The sequence below is a fragment of the Sebastes umbrosus genome, chromosome 4 (genome assembly GCF_015220745.1).
Source record: "Sebastes umbrosus isolate fSebUmb1 chromosome 4, fSebUmb1.pri, whole genome shotgun sequence".
NCBI lineage: Eukaryota > Metazoa > Chordata > Actinopteri > Perciformes > Sebastidae > Sebastes > Sebastes umbrosus.
Window position 1 is genome coordinate 1,053,002 of NC_051272.1, and position 17,645 is coordinate 1,070,646.

General features: G+C 43.0%; 1 protein-coding gene across 2 annotated transcripts in view; it reads left to right on the forward strand.

Annotated features, from left to right (window-relative positions):
• itpr2 (inositol 1,4,5-trisphosphate receptor, type 2) overlaps positions 1 to 17,645 on the forward strand; it is an 80,413-nt gene that overhangs the window by 55,144 nt on the left and 7,624 nt on the right. For both annotated transcript variants that reach the window (XM_037768240.1, XM_037768241.1), the window contains 15 exons: positions 360 to 613; positions 1,606 to 1,806; positions 2,005 to 2,115; positions 2,634 to 2,729; positions 2,837 to 2,956; positions 6,376 to 6,504; positions 6,617 to 6,809; positions 7,028 to 7,153; positions 9,123 to 9,298; positions 9,390 to 9,554; positions 9,681 to 9,864; positions 11,557 to 11,637; positions 12,869 to 12,984; positions 13,141 to 13,306; positions 13,387 to 13,547. In XM_037768240.1, coding sequence (XP_037624168.1) covers positions 360 to 613; positions 1,606 to 1,806; positions 2,005 to 2,115; positions 2,634 to 2,729; positions 2,837 to 2,956; positions 6,376 to 6,504; positions 6,617 to 6,809; positions 7,028 to 7,153; positions 9,123 to 9,298; positions 9,390 to 9,554; positions 9,681 to 9,864; positions 11,557 to 11,637; positions 12,869 to 12,984; positions 13,141 to 13,306; positions 13,387 to 13,547 — 2,279 coding nt within the window. The remainder of the gene's footprint in view (positions 1 to 359; positions 614 to 1,605; positions 1,807 to 2,004; positions 2,116 to 2,633; positions 2,730 to 2,836; positions 2,957 to 6,375; positions 6,505 to 6,616; positions 6,810 to 7,027; positions 7,154 to 9,122; positions 9,299 to 9,389; positions 9,555 to 9,680; positions 9,865 to 11,556; positions 11,638 to 12,868; positions 12,985 to 13,140; positions 13,307 to 13,386; positions 13,548 to 17,645) is intronic.

The window sequence follows — 17,645 nt, forward strand, 5'->3', positions numbered from 1 at the left end:
ACGTGTGGTCCTCAAGTTCAGCTCCACTGTGAGTTTGAAACAATAGCGGAGGATAAATCCAGAGTGATCTTTGTCGCCTTTGTCACCTCTGAGCAGACTGTTGTTCCCAGTTCCTGCAGTCACATGTCAGAGGCCACGTGACAAGCCTATCAAAAGGCCATTGTATCAAGATCGGGTACTTTCATGCTACAGAACCCCGGTCAATAGACGCCCACTTCTTTTTTTGAATAGGTCAAGAATAGTGAGGGCTGCCATTGATCATTAAAATCAATGTTGTCCTCCATCTGTTTCCTCTCTTCTGTCAAATGTTACTGTCCAATAAATAAACGGTGTCTTTCTGCCTGCATGCTGTGTTCTAGGGAAAGACTCCGGTCTTCTGATGAGGGAGGACATGCGGGGGCAGCTGAAGGAGGCCTCCTCTGTGACCTCGAAGGCCTTTTGTGCCTTCAGAAAGGAGCTGGATCACGACCTCGAAGGCCTCGGCCAGAACAGCGAGATGGTCGGGGCTGAAGAGGTTATAGAAGAAACTCAGATGAGCCAAGCCATCACCATCATGAAACCTATCCTACGTTACCTCCAGCTGCTCTGTGAGAACCACAATACAGGCCTGCAGGTACGAGAACCCTGAAGTCCTTAAAGGGATTGTTTGTAACTTCTTACATGTATAAATCAAAATCAGGTCGGTGTCCCATGCGCGCTCCCGTGTGTCTACGCTGTTCAGACTCAGACTCCAGCACAAACTGCAGTGAAGCACCAAAACCTCTTGGTTGTATCTAGTGAAGCCCGTCTGTTAAACAGTGTTGGCCGCGGTCGGAGGATGCGGGGGAGACCGTAGCTTTGGTCTCCAGGACCAGAGTCTCTGCTGTACTCTGCTCCTCTGACTGCCTTCACTCACACACCGCGCTCGTTCTCGCTCCACCTCACGTGCATGCTGCTCACTCCACACTGCAGAAGAGTTAGTTTAGCTCTGAGAATATCTAGTGAATGTTCAGTGGACGTTTGTGCAGAAATAACTGCTGCAGCTCCTCCAGACCAACAGAGGTTTCCCGTGTCTTGTGAAGTGACGGGGCTCCGCAGAGAGAAACGTTATCGTCTCCGCCCAAAACTCCGGCGTCTCCCCCGTTCCCTCCGGCCGCGGTCAGGAGGCTGAGGCAGGAAAAGCCAACACTAGGATCAGCATTGATTCATGGAGAGACCTTGGTCTGGTCAGCTAACATTACTGCCAAGCAGCTGAAATATAGAGTGATATTGTGCTTTTAGCTGACGTGTGTCTCCTCACTGTGTTGAGCGATGCTCCTTCATGTCTATGTAGAGCGAGCACAAGCGCCAGCAACAGGACGCTGACTTTAGTTGACTTAACGGACACAGGTGAAGCTGTTAACAAGACATTTCTGATTCTTACATAGAGTCCCTTGAGCTTTTTACTTACATGACTCTCAAGGTCAAAATCTACGTCAATAACAATAACGGTTCCCAAACCTGATCCCAACAGAACCATCGTGTTGCTTTAGATTTAACAAGACATTTCTGATTCTTACATAGAGTCCCTTTAAACTGCTCTTAGACTGACTGCTGATTGACTGTTTTTTTCTGCTCTGAATCTAGAACTTTCTGCGCAACCAGAGCAACAAGACGAACTACAATCTGGTGTGTGAGACTCTTCAGTTTCTGGACTGTATTTGTGGAAGCACCACCGGAGGCCTCGGGCTGCTGGGCCTTTACATCAATGAGAGTAATGTGGACCTGGTTCGCCAAACCCTGGAAACCATCACAGAGTACTGCCAGGGCCCCTGCCATGAAAACCAGGTAGGTGGACGATCGGTTAGTTTAGAGTTGACGATTTTCAAACACCAATATGTCGGCTGGTATTCCTCCATACAACATCGTATCAGTTCTGGTTTGATGTTTGACTCTTTTCTCTGTGTGAGTTTGTCATCTCAGGCCTATATTTGCCTTTTTGTCTAATGTGCATTCCCTCTATCTATAACCCTCTTATTGTTCCAGAGCTGTATAGCCAAGCATGAGTCAAACGGCATTGACATTATTATCGCACTGATTGTGAACTCCATCAACCCCCTGGGGAAGCATCATCTGGACCTCGTGCTGGTGCTCAAGGTGAGCAGCAGGTGCCTTTTGACAGGCTCCTCGCTATGACGCACAGCCACTGAAAGCCATTTACTATAGCAATACTCAACAGTTTACCTTCTAATAATAATAATTACATATAGAGCTAGAGACTTGGAACAAGATGACTGGAGGTAGTTTGACCAAGTCAGGTGTTTAAAAGAGCAATATGGCAGATAGATAGATGGATAGATAGATAGGTAGATAGATAGTAACTTTATTGATCTCGAGGGAAATTCAAGTTTCCCGCATCACAGTTCCATAGTGCAAACATGTTAGTAAAAAGACACAAGTATGTAATAATAATAATAATTAATTAAAGCTGTTGGATAAAATTACAATTTACATTCAAATGGTTTGATTCTGCAATAAATTGCATCCATCAAGTCATTAATTCCTGTAGTTCCTGTAGTTCCTGTAGTTCCAGTAGTTCCTGTAGTTCCTGTAGTTCCAGTAGTCTGTATTTGATCAAAATGTAAAAGCTCATCGGTGAAGCCTTTCTGTTGTAGAACAATGCCTCCAAGCTCCTACTGGCTATCATGGAGAGCCGCCATGACAGCGAGAACGCCGAGAAGATTCTCTACAAGATGAGACCCACCGAACTGGTGAGTGTGTGTGTCAGCGTGTGCACACACACACACACACACATACGCAGCGAGGTCCCGTGTAAAACCTGTTTTCAAATAAACTTCTCCTAACTTTTGTGCATCAGGTGGATGTAATGAAGGAAGCCTACGCCCAGGGTCTGGAGAGCGAGGAGGACGAGGACAGCGTCGGAGACCAGATCAAGCCCAGAGACGTCGGGCACAACATTTACATCCTGGCCCACCAGGTGATGAAAAAGCCTCCGCTCGTTTTCTGTCTGTGACAGACGCATTATACTGCATTTCCTCTTTCTTTTGTCTGTCTGACCTTCTGCCTTCCTCTGGGCCGTGCACACACTCAAAGTGTGTGTGTGTGTGTCCACATGCACGCTCTTGTTTGAGTGTGTCCTCTGAGCTAAATGATGGAAGACTGCTCTTCTATGAACGAATCGCTCTGTCAGTTTTCTAAAATTAGCTTTCAGGATGTGACTGTGGTTGTGCAGACAGGTGGGCTGTAGGTGTTCACTGAAGCAGACACTAGTCACTGTATCTCTAAACAAATGTGCTTTGCCTCGTCCAGAGTATCAGCGGTAAAGCAATGAGACGGCTGTGTTGTGCCACTGAGGAGGTAGTTGTGTTGTGTGTGTGTGCATCTTTCTCTACAGTTGTTGTCAGTTGCAGAGGGCAGACCGACCGAGTCTAGCGGGTTTTCACTTCTGCGTCTTTAGAGCCGAGTGTCAAACGGGGTATTTTTGTCCAAACAGCAGACTAGTTTCATCATGAAGGAAGTTTTACTGAAACCAAACACACACGCACGCACACACACACACACACACACACACACACACACACACACACACACACACACACACATATCCACTGATGACACACTGACTTAGACATGAGCTCATCAAGTATGTTTTTGAAGATGTGATCTGGTAGTTGCTCCTCGGGGCTGCTGCCATTCATTGTAATTGGTGCGGTCGACGATTAGAAATGAATAATGAGTAAATAAACGAGTGAATGATGAGCAGTAGTTCATAGAAATGCACACAGTGAACTACTGCATACTGTAATATACAGTACTATAATATACTATGACATACTGTAATATACAGTACTATAATAACTAACTAACTTACTGTAATATACTATAACTCACTATAATATACATAATATACTATAACTTACTGTAATATATTATAACATACTGTAATATTCTATAATATACTATAACATACTGTATTATACTATAATGTACTGTAATATACTATAACTCACTATAATATACATAATACACTATAACTTACTGTAATATATTATAACATACTATAACATACTGTAATATTCTATAATATACTATAACATACTGTATTATACTATAATGTACTGTAATATACTATAACTTACTGTAATATATTATAACGTACAGTAATATACTATAATATACTGTAATATTCTATAATATACTACAACATACTGTAATATACTATAATTCCCTATAATATACATAATATACTATAACTTACTGTAATATATTATAACATACTGTAATATACTATAACGTACTATGATATACTATAACATACTATAATGTACTATAATTAGGGCTGTCAGAGTTAAGCCATGTTATGATTTGAGTATATTTTTAAATATACATTTGCGTAAAGCAGCATATTTGTCCACTGCCATGTTGATAAGATTAATAAATATCTGACAAATCTCCCTTTCAGGTATATTTAGAACTGATAAAAAATGTGTGATTAATATGCGATTAATCGCGATTAACTATAAACAATCATCAATTCAATATTTTAATCTTTAATCAATATTTAATTGACAGCCCTAACTATAAACTACTAAATACTAACTATAGTAATGTAATATAACATACTATAATGTACTATAATTAGGGCTGTCAGAGTTAAGCCATGTTATGATTTGAGTATATTTTTAAATATACATTTGCGTAAAGCAGCATATTTGTCCACTGCCATGTTGATAAGATTAATAAATATCTGACAAATCTCCCTTTCAGGTATATTTAGAACTGATAAAAAATGTGTGATTAATATGCGATTAATCGCGATTAACTATAAACAATCATCAATTCAATATTTTAATCTTTAATCAATATTTAATTGACAGCCCTAACTATAAACTACTAAATACTAACTATAGTAATGTAATATAACATACTATAACATACCATATCATACTGTAATATACTATGATGTACTATAACTTACTGTAATATATTATAACATACAGTAATATACTATAAACTACTATAACATACTATAATGTACCATAACATACTGTAATATACTATAACATACTGTATTATACTATAATATATATCATATTTTTTACAGGCGACCATAGGATTAACAGAAAGAGAGAGTGTATCTGTCTCTATTGGTGATTATATATTCTACATATTAAAAGGTGGTGATGTCATTGTCGTGCTCATGTTTTTCTGCTGCTCCCGAGTGGCCAAAAAATCAGTTATTACAGGTTTGAGCATCCAATATTAATATTAGTATACATAGAACTAGGAGAAAATGGCAATATGGATGAGTTACATAACTGTCTTTGTGTAAAGTCTCGTCTTTGGAGTGTAATGTTCTCCATCTGCCGTGAGCAGAGATCTGTAAATGTTATAGGGAGGAGATTCCTTCTTCTGTCTTCTGATTGTCACGTCAAGTTGCATCATCTTGTTTTTACTCTCATTAAATCGTCTGATGTGTCCAAATCTAAAGCAACACGATGGCTGTGTTGGGATCAGGTTTGGGAACCGTTATTGTTATTGACGTAGATTTTGACCTTGAGAGTCATGTAAGTAAAAAGTTAAAGGGACTCGATGTAAGAATCAGAAATGTGTTGTTAACAGCTTCACCTGTGTCCGTTAAGTCAACTAAAGTCAGCGTCCTGTTGCTGGCGCTTGTGCTCGCTCTACATAGACATGAAGGAGCATCACTCAACACAGTGAGGAGACACACGTCAGCTAAAAGCACAATATCACTCTATATTTCAGCTGCTTGGCAGTAATGTTAGCTGACCAGACCAAGGTCTCTCCATGAATCAATGCTGATCCTCGTGTTGGCTTTTCCCGCCTCAGCCGGAGGGAACAGGGAAGACACCGGGGTTTTGGTGGGAGACGATAACGTTTCTCTCTGCGGAGCCCCTTCACTTCACAAGACACGGGAAACCTCTGTTGGTCTGGAGGAGCTGCAGCAGTTATTTCTGCACAAACGTCCACTGAACATTCACTAGATATTCTCAGAGCTAAACTAACTCTTCTGCAGTGTGGAGTGAGCAGCATGCACGTGAGAGGTGGAGAGAGAGAGAGAGAAGGAGCGTGGTGTGTGAGTGAAGGCAGGCAGAGGAGCAGAGGAGCAGAGTACAGCAGAGACTCCGGTCCTGGAGACCAAAGCTACGGTCTCCCCCGCGTCCTCCGACCGCGGCCAACACTGTTTAACAGACGGGCTTCACTAGATACAACCAAGAGGTTTTGGTGCTTCACTGTAGTTTGTGTTGGAGTCTGAGTCTGAACAGCGTAGACACACGCGAGACCATGAGACACCGACCCGCAATGATTTATACGTGTAAGAAGTTCCAAACAGTCCCTTTAACTAAATGAGTGATATTGTTTGTGGATCCTCAGCTGGCCCGACACAGTAAGATCCTGCAGCAGAGCCTGAGGCCGGGGTCGGGGTTGGGGCCGGGGTCGGGGGTGGACCCTGAGAAGGATGATGCCCTCCATTACTACGCCAATCACACAGCTCAGATAGAGGTAAACCTCATCATCACCTCTGAATCTCTACAACTTTAATTACCAAGCACATCGCATCTCTCCATTAAAAGAATAACTATGAACTCATGATGAGGATTTATCGATTTTCCAGATTGTGCGTCACGACCGCACCATGGAGCAGATCGTGTTCCCGGTCCCCAACATCTGCGAGTACCTCACGGAGGAGTCCAAGGTGCGCGTGTTCACCACCACGGAGAGAGACGACCAGGGCAGCAAGGTTAACGACTTCTTCCAGCAGTTTGACAACCTCTACAACGAGATGAGGTGGCAGAAGAAGATCCGCAGTAAGTCTTTACATTCTGAATCCGGCGCTCGCAAAAATAATAATGATGGTGGCAGCAGAAGCGGGGCGGCGGCAGGATGGTAAATCATGATTATCATCCAGAGTGTCTGGTTATTGTTATTTCCAGAATAAATTGAAAGGCCTGCAGCAACTTTGTGTGTGTGTGTGTGTTTGTGTGCTGAGTTTTGAGTCCGTGTACTTCCTGTTCTGTTTGTGCAGAAAATAAGGCTCTGTTCTGGTTCTCACGCCACATCTCTCTCTGGGGGAGCATCTCCTTCTACCTGGCCTGTCTGCTCAACATCGCTGTGGCTGTATTCTACCCTTTTGGGGATGATGGAGATGAGGGTGAGGATTTCTCATTTATTTATTACATCACGATACACAGGCCTTTTTCACAGAAGATATTTCGACAGTAGGCGTAAATAATAAAATAAATGATGGCTGAATTCATTCAGCTGCTTGGGTTTCAGGGTGCTGGTATTGTTGGCTCCATGTCATGATTTACTGGGACACTTGAATAGAACAGAGACATTGTTAATGCCATTAGTAACCACTCCTCTCCAACTATGACCAGTCAAAATATCTACTGTTGTTTTTCGTAGGAATGACCCAAATGCTTCAAAGCTTCAAATTCGACTTCCAAATCAATATTCCAATTCTTTGCTTTTTACTTTTTTATATATATATATATATATATATATATATATATATATTTACAGTATGTAATAATAATCTGTAAATCACAAAATAGCAAATGAAATAAGGAGTAATCCCACAACACATCCTTTTTAGTGAACAATCTTAACTAAGGTAATCATAAATCATAAGGTCTCTGTTCATAAATAAATTATAAATAGATAAAAAAATTAAAGTAACATTGTGAATCTGTTCCGCGATATAATCCGATATCGTCCCGTCCCTAGAGAGCAGTTTTTAAATGTGAACACGGTGAAATAAAACCACGGAAAGTTAGGGCTGTCCCCAATACCGTGTTTTGGGCAGCGTGGCGCGGCGCGGAGCGGCGCGGAGCGGCGCGGAGCAGCTCGGAGCAGCGCGGCATGTTCTTCTGTCTGTTTCCGTTTCAGCGCCGCTACCTCACTACTGTACACACACACACCTCTACACACAACAAACAGTGATATCTTTCTGAGAATAACTAATCATAATTAATGTTGAATATGAATAATGAATAGTTCACTAAAAAAAGATGTGTCCTATCTGTCTTAACTCAATGTAAGGTAAAGTGATTCCAGTGTGTTTTAGTGCCATTTTAAGAGTTCTAAGCATATTTCGATGATTATCGGTATAATATCATGAATCACATTATTTTGTCCAGGATAATCGGGAAGTATTTTCACATCGTCCTAAAGCCTACCGCTCTCCTCTGTCACCTGAGGTCGTGTTTATTTAAAGGCCCTACAAACCCGTTCACTTCACTTCACTTCGCTTCACTGAACTCTCCCTCACTCGCTGGTTGCACCTGTTGAGGTGGGACAGCTCAGATTTGAATCATCTTTATTGGTGTGTTGGTGACCTCATATGACTCCCCTTGGTGACCTCATGTGACTCCCTGCGTCGGTCTAGTCAGTCAGGTGAACAGAAAGCAGCTGTGTGGGAGTGCAGAGACTTTAAGACACATATATAACTTTTCCTTACTTCATCTCTTTACATGTTATTTATCTGCAATATGGTCAGATTACATTCAGGTTTTGTTAAATGAATCACATTGCCAGCCACGTCTGTCACATATTAACAGCAGAATGAGTTTAGTTATTGTGTCTTTGTGTGATCATATGGTTTTTGTTGTTGTGTGTTTCCTGTTTTCCTGAAAGCTGTTTGAGAGGTGAAGTTGAGAGTCCCTACGGACCGCTGTTTGACATTTTACTGTCTTGCCTCTCATTGTGTTACACTAAGTTAAGCTCTTAGCTCAGGTGAATAATTCATTAGAGAAATGCCACAACGTTTCAGAGCAGCGATGTGCCACATACAGTAAGGCTGCAACTAACTAATTATTCTCATTGTTGATTAATCTGTCGATTATTTTCTTTATTAATCGATGAGTTGTTTGGTTTGTAAAATGTCAATCAGTGTTTCTCAAAGCCCAAGACGACGTCCTCAAATGTCTTGTTTTGTCCACTACTCAAACATATTCAGTTTACTCTCACAGAGGAGGAAAGAAACCAGAAACCAGAAATCAGAAATCGGAGAATCTTTTTTTCTTAAAATATTACTCAAACAAATTAATCGATTATCAAAATAGTTGTTGATTAATTTGATAATCGATATGCTTATGCTTTTTTATTCTCCTTTCCAGGCACCTTGTCGCCCTTCTGGAATATCTCGCTGTGGGTGGCGTTGGGCGTGTTCACCTCCTTACTTCCTGTCTTACCCAAGCCGTTGGGCATCCTGTTCTTCCTGGTCTCCCTCATTCTACGAGCCATCTACACGATGGGCCTCGGCCCGGCTCTGCTGTTGCTGGGGACTGTCAATGTAAGTAGTGGGAGATGTGAGCCGGTGTTGTTGGGGAGACGTGTCCATTCTCGCCTCTTCACGCATCACTTCTGTTTTTCTTCTCTTTCAGCTGTTCAACAAGTTGGTCTTCCTCGTAAGTTTTGTGGGCAACCAGGGGACGTTCACTCGAGGCTACCAAGCTGTTGTTATGGACATGCTCTTCATTTACCATTTGGGCTACGCCATCATCTGCGTCCTGGGCCTCTTTGTGCACGAGTTCTTCTACAGCTTTCTGGTAAGAAATCTCTCACGTTTCAGCTCCGTTACAAGTTTGGGACCTGATTGATCAGCAAGGCGCTTCAGAGACAAACACAGTGGTTCTGAATCAATCCCTTTGGTTTGTCGGTGTTTCCCGCTACAGCTGTTTGACCTGGTGATCCGAGAGGAGACGCTGCTCAACGTGATAAAGAGCGTGACGAGGAACGGCCGCTCCATCATCCTGACGGCTGTTCTGGCCATCTTCCTCGTCTACTTCTTCTCTATCATCGGCTTCCTCTTCCTCAAGGACGACTTCCGCATGGAGGTGGACCGCCTTCCTGCTCCAGGTCAGAACTTCTTAACCTTGTTAAAACACTCTTTAGTCATCGTTTTACTGTGAAGGGACCAGACCCCGGGTCTTCAACAGTCTGTACAAGGTAAAGTATACTTTACCTGGCGGAGCTTGACTGCTGTCTTGGTAAAATAGAAGTCTATTATTCACAAAGCGCCCTAGTGTCCTACCGCTCTGAGACGCTGCACATGTAATTGCAGTGTCCCTGGTTTGTAGCATGTCATCTCCCATCGTTCCTCCTCGTTTCCTGTCAGGTCTGTACTACATTAAAGAAAATAAAAAATACTTTGCAAAAAGGTTTTCATGTTCTCCGGACAGACTTAAGGCGGTGCTTGGGACTTATTTTTATTTTCGATTAGTCGTTTCTTTTATGCTTTTTTCATGCTGAATGACTCGACACCAAGAAACTTATGAGCACATCTGTCAATTAAATCAACTAATCGATTAGTTGAGTGTTATTCCACTAAGAAGTTCTCTGGACAGCCTTATTTATTTTCTGTTATGCTTTGGCTGCTCTGCTCCAGACTCTCACCTCAGTTCACCTTAAACATGTCCTAAACCTGCACTCTTTTACGGTGCTCTCTCAAACATCTGTGTGTTCTTTTTCTGCTCTAAACGTCTCAATAACTCAGAGACTGTACATCCTAGAAGTTAATGAGTTTCAAAACTCCAGCAAAATAAAAGATAAGAGGCCGACAAACAGTCTATCAGACACTTTAACGGCGTTGACAGTAACTTCTGTTCTATCAGGACAATAATCGAAATGATCCTTTGGCTCAGAATGAATTCATTGCATTGAGTTTTTTTCTTCCCTTGGATTCAAATGTCTCAATAAAACCTGTTTATATATATATATATATATATATATATATATATATATAATCTCCACATAAAACCTTGTAGGCTATGTAGAGTGTGGTGTATATATGTACATACCCAGGCACATGTTTTGGAAACAGTGTGGAGAGTGTGGGTGTGTTAATGAGCTCCGGCGGTCAGGAAGACAACCTGCCAGCGCATGTGCACCTGTTGCATAACCTGGTGGCCGCGCCATCCTGTGTTTTGCTGAATAGAGCACAGCATACACAGCAGAGCGGAGCAGTGGTGGGTTATGTAACCGGCCGGGCTCACGCCTGTCTATCTGTTGGCTGCGGGGTGAGCCGAGGCACAAGCTGAGGAGCGCCCCCCCGTCCACACCACCGCTGCCTCGGGGCTGTGACCCCCAACGCCCCGCCTCAGCCCCCCCGTCCTCTCCACTCTTCTTCTTCCTCTGCCTCTTGTCTCCCGGCCCTGCCCTCCTGTCCTCCAGCCTGTCAGGGAGGAAGAAGGCCCTTTTTGGTGACACTCTGGCCCAGGTGTACAGTTCTCCTTCTGCCTGTCTGCCGGAGCCGATCACACTCAAGCACAGCTCCTCTGCTGCTCGGGGCTTTTACCGATGTGCAAATGATTTGTTCAGGTTTTTTCAGCAACACTTCACCGCCCACCCGGCAGCTGCTGCCTCCGTTTACATAACGTCTGACTAAATCTTGCTGATTTTTACCAGCGCTGATGACAATTAGCGTTATATAGAGTTTTAATGCCAGAGTACAATTTAATCATCTTCTTTCATTTGTAAATTATCGCTGCTGTTATCATTAATCAACTTCACATAATTTCCCCTTTTTTCTCTTTTCTTTTCTTTGAAAAGGTGATTTATTGAGTAACAATGGAGCTGCTGACTCATGTATGAAAGATAACTGCCCTGATTCAACACCTAAACCTGTTCCTGGTAAGTTTTCATTCAATTACATTTTTTTTTATTTCCCATTATGAACTGCTGAGTGGACAAGTTTTAAGGTTTTGTGGTTTGACCGAGGTGTGGGTGTGTATGTTACCTCTCCGGCAGTAGTCAGTTCCTGAAAGGTTACTCACACACAAACACACACTGAGACATGCACACACACACGCACACACACACACACACACACACACACACACACGCAGACAGGCGTGCACACAAAGAAACTTGATGAGGCGGAGGGGGTGACTCACACTCCTGTTTGTGTTCCTGCATCTCCCTCGATCACCTGCACCACAGGGGCGCGCACGTGATCCACATCCACATCCTTCACCTCCTATTCCTCCTCAGCAGTCATGCTGTTCATGCACATTTTCTATTTACAGTGTATGTACATTTCACATGAGTTATGAATAACAGCTTCTAGAGGTTTCATTCTCACATTTGAGGAGGCGAGAGAGTTGAAGGTATCCATCTGATCTTTAGTCACACTGTTATCAGCTGTTCCCATGACGAGGTGTTTTATTATCAGTCAGCTGAGTGATGATTGTTTGAGTCAGGTCGGACTGTATCTTCCTGTACTTGAACTCGAGTGTTCTTAAAATCTTTCACACACACTCTGTTCAGTGTTCAATTTAATTGAATTCAGTTCATCTTAAAGCTGCAGTAGACAGAAATTTTTTGCATCATTGGGCAAAAAAACTCCATAATAACCGTTCAGCATATTATAATTAGAGTGTTCTGAGAGTAAACTAGACTTCTCCTCCTCCTCATGGCTCTGTTTTCAGGCTTTAGAACATCTAGCCCGTGATGGGAGACTTTGACCAATCACAGGTCATTTCAGAGAGAGAGAGCGTTCCCAGACACACCGCCAACCGACGGTACAGATCAGAGTCAGCACTCTGCACATGTTGACCGTCATCTTTCTTGTAAAATGTCCGGTGTAATCGGTAACACCGGTGTTGTCACAAGTTTATTAACCGGTGGGGAAATTTCCTCACTGTCGCATTACTACCAACGACCATTACAGGCATCGTACGGTATAAGAAGAGTACCCTCACTTTTTAAAAATGTTGGCATCGACTTGGTCCCGAAGTACCGGTTCTCGTGACATCCCTAGTTGACAAACAAATGTAGATATTTAAAAGCCAGTACTGCACATTCACCCTTGTTGTCTGCTGTTTTTAAGCATTTTCTCTGATCTCTGTGTGTTTGGTTCTAGACGACGGGACGGAGCGGGTGTGCGACACTCTGCTCATGTGCATAATCACAGTGTTGAACCAGGGACTCCGTAACGGAGGAGGTGTGGGAGACATCCTCAGGAGACCCTCCAAAGAGGTACGACGGCCTCAAAATCAACATGAATTTAGCGTGTTCAATTATTACATCATGTTTTTTATACTTAATGTCTATTTGTCATGACTTCAACTATACACGTAAATGATGATGGTGAAAGTTAAATGATGTATTTTCCCTGTAACCGGAACCATCCAGGAGCCACTCTTTGCGGCCCGAGTGGTTTACGACCTTCTGTTCTTCTTCATCGTCATCATCATCGTTCTTAACCTCATCTTCGGTGTTATCATCGACACCTTCGCAGACTTGAGAAGCGAGAAACAAAGGAAGGAGGAGATCCTGAAAACCAGCTGTTTCATCTGTGGTGTGTAGAGCTAACACTGTAATAACACTGATGATGGGGAAGTGAAAGAGCTCCTGTTAAACAGAGCTACTGTCTTGCAGGGTTGGAGAGGGACAAGTTTGACAACAAGACGGTGTCCTTCGAGGAGCACATCAAATCCGAGCACAACATGTGGCATTACCTTTACTTCCTGGTTCTGGTGAGGGTGAAGGATCCGACCGAGTACACCGGCCCCGAGAGCTACGTCGCCCAGATGATTGCGGTCAGTAGACCAGACCTACATACACAGGAAATAGTCACACGGTACCTTTTTGTAATGCAGCTTTATGCACGTTTATAGTTGCATCACACAAGCTGCTCCATCATCAAAATACTGGAGGTTAAAGGGACTGTTTGTGACTTATTACACGAATAAATCATTCTGGGTCGTGTCCCATGCGCGTTCGCGTGTGGCTATGCTGTTCAGACTCAGACTCCAACACAAACTCCAGTGAAGCAGCAAAACCTCTTGGTTGTATCTAGTGAAGCCCGTCTGTTAAACAGTGTTGGCCGCGGTCGGAGGACGCGGGGGAGACCGTAGCTTTGGTCTCCAGGACCGGAGTCTCTGCTGTACTCTGCTCCTCTGCTCCTCTGCCTGCCTTCACTCACACACCACGCTCCTTCTCTCTCTCTCTCTCCACCTCTCACATGCATGCTGCTCACTCCACACTGCAGAAGAGTTAGTTTAGCTCTGAGAATATCTAGTGAATGTTCAGTGGACATTTGTGCAGAAATAACTGCTGCAGCTCCTCCAGACCAACAGAGGTTTCCCGTGTCTTGTGAAGTGACGGGGCTCCGCAGAGAGAAACGTTATCGTCTCCGACCAGTCAGGAAAAGCCAACACTAGGATCAGCATTGATTCATGGAGAGACCTTGGTCTGGTCAGCTAACATTACTGCCAAGCAGCTGAAATATAGAGTGATATTGTGCTTTTAGCTGACGTGTGTCTCCTCACTGTGTTGAGTGATGCTCCTTCATGTCTATGTAGAGCGAGCACAAGCGCCAGCAACAGGACGCTGACTTTAGTTGACTTAACGGCCACAGGTGTCGCCATTAACAAGACATTTCTGATTCTTACAAACAGTCCCTTTAAATGACAGTGAAGCACATTAATTTTGTGTTTGCGAGGTATACCAATGATACATTTCTTTTAAGATAACACACAGATACCTAAACGCACCACAAGCCACAGAGATGGTGTTTATTATTCCAGGAACATATGGACAAACAAACACATTCATTTCGCCGCCTAATTCACATTTTGCTGGCGAGCCGTGCCAGACGGCATACAGATGTCTCAGCGTTGGAGTCTTAAAGTTTTGCAGCCCTTTCTCACTTTGCAGACTTTGCACAGTGTGCCAGAGGAGCGTGAGCCTCTACAGCAGACGAGCGATCGAAAAAATGAGACTGAGCCTCTAGGCCTGTGCCAAGCATCCCAATTTATTCTCCTTCCCCCACCCTCCCTCGCTGCTGGAGAGAGATGGGTCTCTGTGCTCAGGTAGTCTTCACTGTGCTGAGCTCCTAACCTGCTGGGACACAGTGTGGTTAAATAGTAATTAAACCCAGTCCGGCTCTATTATCATCAATGCACCAACTCGCTGCACTGACACACAGACAAGAAGTTGAAGGATGTAAGGGCAACTAAAGGTGTTGCCGTTAGGTTAATGGATTCAAACGAAGCCTCGGAGCACAATGGCACATTTTGTGATTAACATTTGGCCATGATGGGCATAAGAATGGCGGCATTATAATGAACAATTTGCATCATAAACAGGTGACAGACATTGAATTAATATGCATCAGCAGGTCTTCCGACAGGTCGGCTCTCTGATGCGAGGCCAAGGTATCGCTGAGTGATGAGCTATTGATGAGTCAGGAGTTTATATTAACATCCCTGTTTCCATTTTGATGCTTCATGTAGCTCTCGTGTGTTTTATAAAGAGTATATTCTGTCACGGTTCTCATAAGATGGTGGAAACATTTTAATGCCGAAAAGGCAGAAAAGGTGTAACATAAATGATTTAAAACAGAAGTCAAACGTTCTTAATAATTCTCTGATTATCCAGCCAACTTTATGGAAGTCACAGAAAAAAAATGACTTAAAAAAAGCAGCAGAAAATCTTCAGAATCTATTTATTTCATGTGCAAAAGGTGACAACAGGAAAAATGTGACAAAAGTGAACATTTGGGGAACTTTATAGAAGTGTAATATTAAATTGATAAGAGTGGAGTCTGCTCACACACAGTCAGAGACTCTGGATGAGAGAGAGAGAGCAGCGGTGCAACGACAGGAGCTGAATTAGAAAGTGTAGGAGTTGGTGATGTTGGGCTCTGCAGGATGTCTCCGTCTGCCTTCTCCTCACCGCAGCCATGAGTCTGACTTGATGTTTAGGAAGGAATAAGGCCCAATTCCATTTCCCTACACCCTCTCCTACCTACTTCCGCTCCGTTTGGGCATTCACGTGAAGGCTCCGCCATATTAAGAGCCATTCCAAACCAATCACTGGGGAGTGGAAGTTGTTTATAAAACCCTCCAACAGCGAGCTGCATCGATGCTGACTTAACCAGCCGCCCTTACTGACGACGTGCAATGCCGTTTAGTGTTCGTCATGGAACACGATCTAGTCTCACCTCCGTGCGACTACCGGTAAAAAACATTCACTGTAAACGGCTTAAACTGATAGACATTTAATTTATTCTATTTTATTGTCATACAGACGTCAACAACATAAAGTAAATAGGTTGTATTTAGGATCTAATAAATTGTAAATTGTTGTATATACTGTATATATTTACAGTATATAAATATTTTTTTTTACTACTATCAGCAACTATAACCCTATAATTTATCACAGATGAGCAATAATTCATCTGTGCAATAATCTGGTTTACTCTGGCATTAAAACTGCATTTATTTATACAGAACATTTAAACTAATATTCTTATTTTATACTATTCTTGCATTTTTATAAATGCATGCATTTATACTATTTGCATATATCTTATCGTTATATATATATATTTCTTATTGATATTTTCTTATGATTTCTCTATTTTTATATATTTATATTTATATTCTAGAACGGGAGCAAAACGTAAGTCAATTCCGATTCTGATATTTATTTCCTTGCTGGAGAGAGGGAAGTTCGTATTTATCCTCTCCACCTTAAAAGAAGGAGCTTCATAAGTGGGGGGTGGAGGGGACGGATTGGAGTTCAGGGCTCCATTTATGAAGCTCCATCTTTATATTAATCTCCTGCACTACAGTTTTGGGGCCGACAACACAAAGCTATACCGGACTAATAAAACTCTGCCCTCCCCTCTCCTTGAAACCCAATGACCTCAAACACACACACACACATACACACACACACACACGCACACACACGCACACACACACACACACGCACACACACACACACACACGCACACACACACACACACACACACACACACACACATACTGACCGTCATAATGAGTGCATCTGGTTGGGTAGGATAGAGTGATGTGGTGCCAAAGCTAAAAAGAGTAGGATCGAGTTACACTGAGTGTCTGTTATGTGTGTGTGTGTGGATGGGAATTAGTGAGCGGGTGTGTTTGTGTGTTAAATTATGACAGCGACTACAGGCCCAGCAGGTACTGCAGCAGCAGCAGCAGCCACAACCCTGTTACATAACCCATCTCAAGTGGCCTGCTAATAGCTCAGCCCTGCCTGGCACGTGCTCTCCTGTCCCTTTCTCTCTCTCTCTCTAACACACACACACAGACACACACACACACACACACACACACACAGACGCACACACACACACACACACACAAAGTCACAACAGGAATCCTTCATTTGCTTTACAACACACATGTAACACGTTGGCAGAAGTGTCTCAATAGAAAAAGGTACTAGTGGTGGGCAGAGGTCACATTTTGCTTTATGAAATGTAGAAGGGTTGTGGCTCTTTAGAAACTGCTCAGCTGAAGTGTGTGTGTGTGAGTTTGTGTGTGTGAGTGTGTGTGTGTATGTCTGGTGACTGTGATGAGTGATACTATGTGCAGACCCGTCTGGTCCACTCTCTGTGTGCTGTGTCATTGTATCTCTTGACACTCTTCTGTACCGTTGTGGTTGTTGCAGCTACAGTACGTCATCCAACAGCCGGAGCTCTGCTACTTTTAGCTTTGATTCCTTCAAGTCCACACACAGTACTACATGGAAGGTAAATCATGTATATTATCATTATGTGGACACAACCCCCCAGAATGCAGAGAGCTACAGGGATGTTTAATAAATCAGAATCAGATTCATTTGACAAGTACGTGTGCACA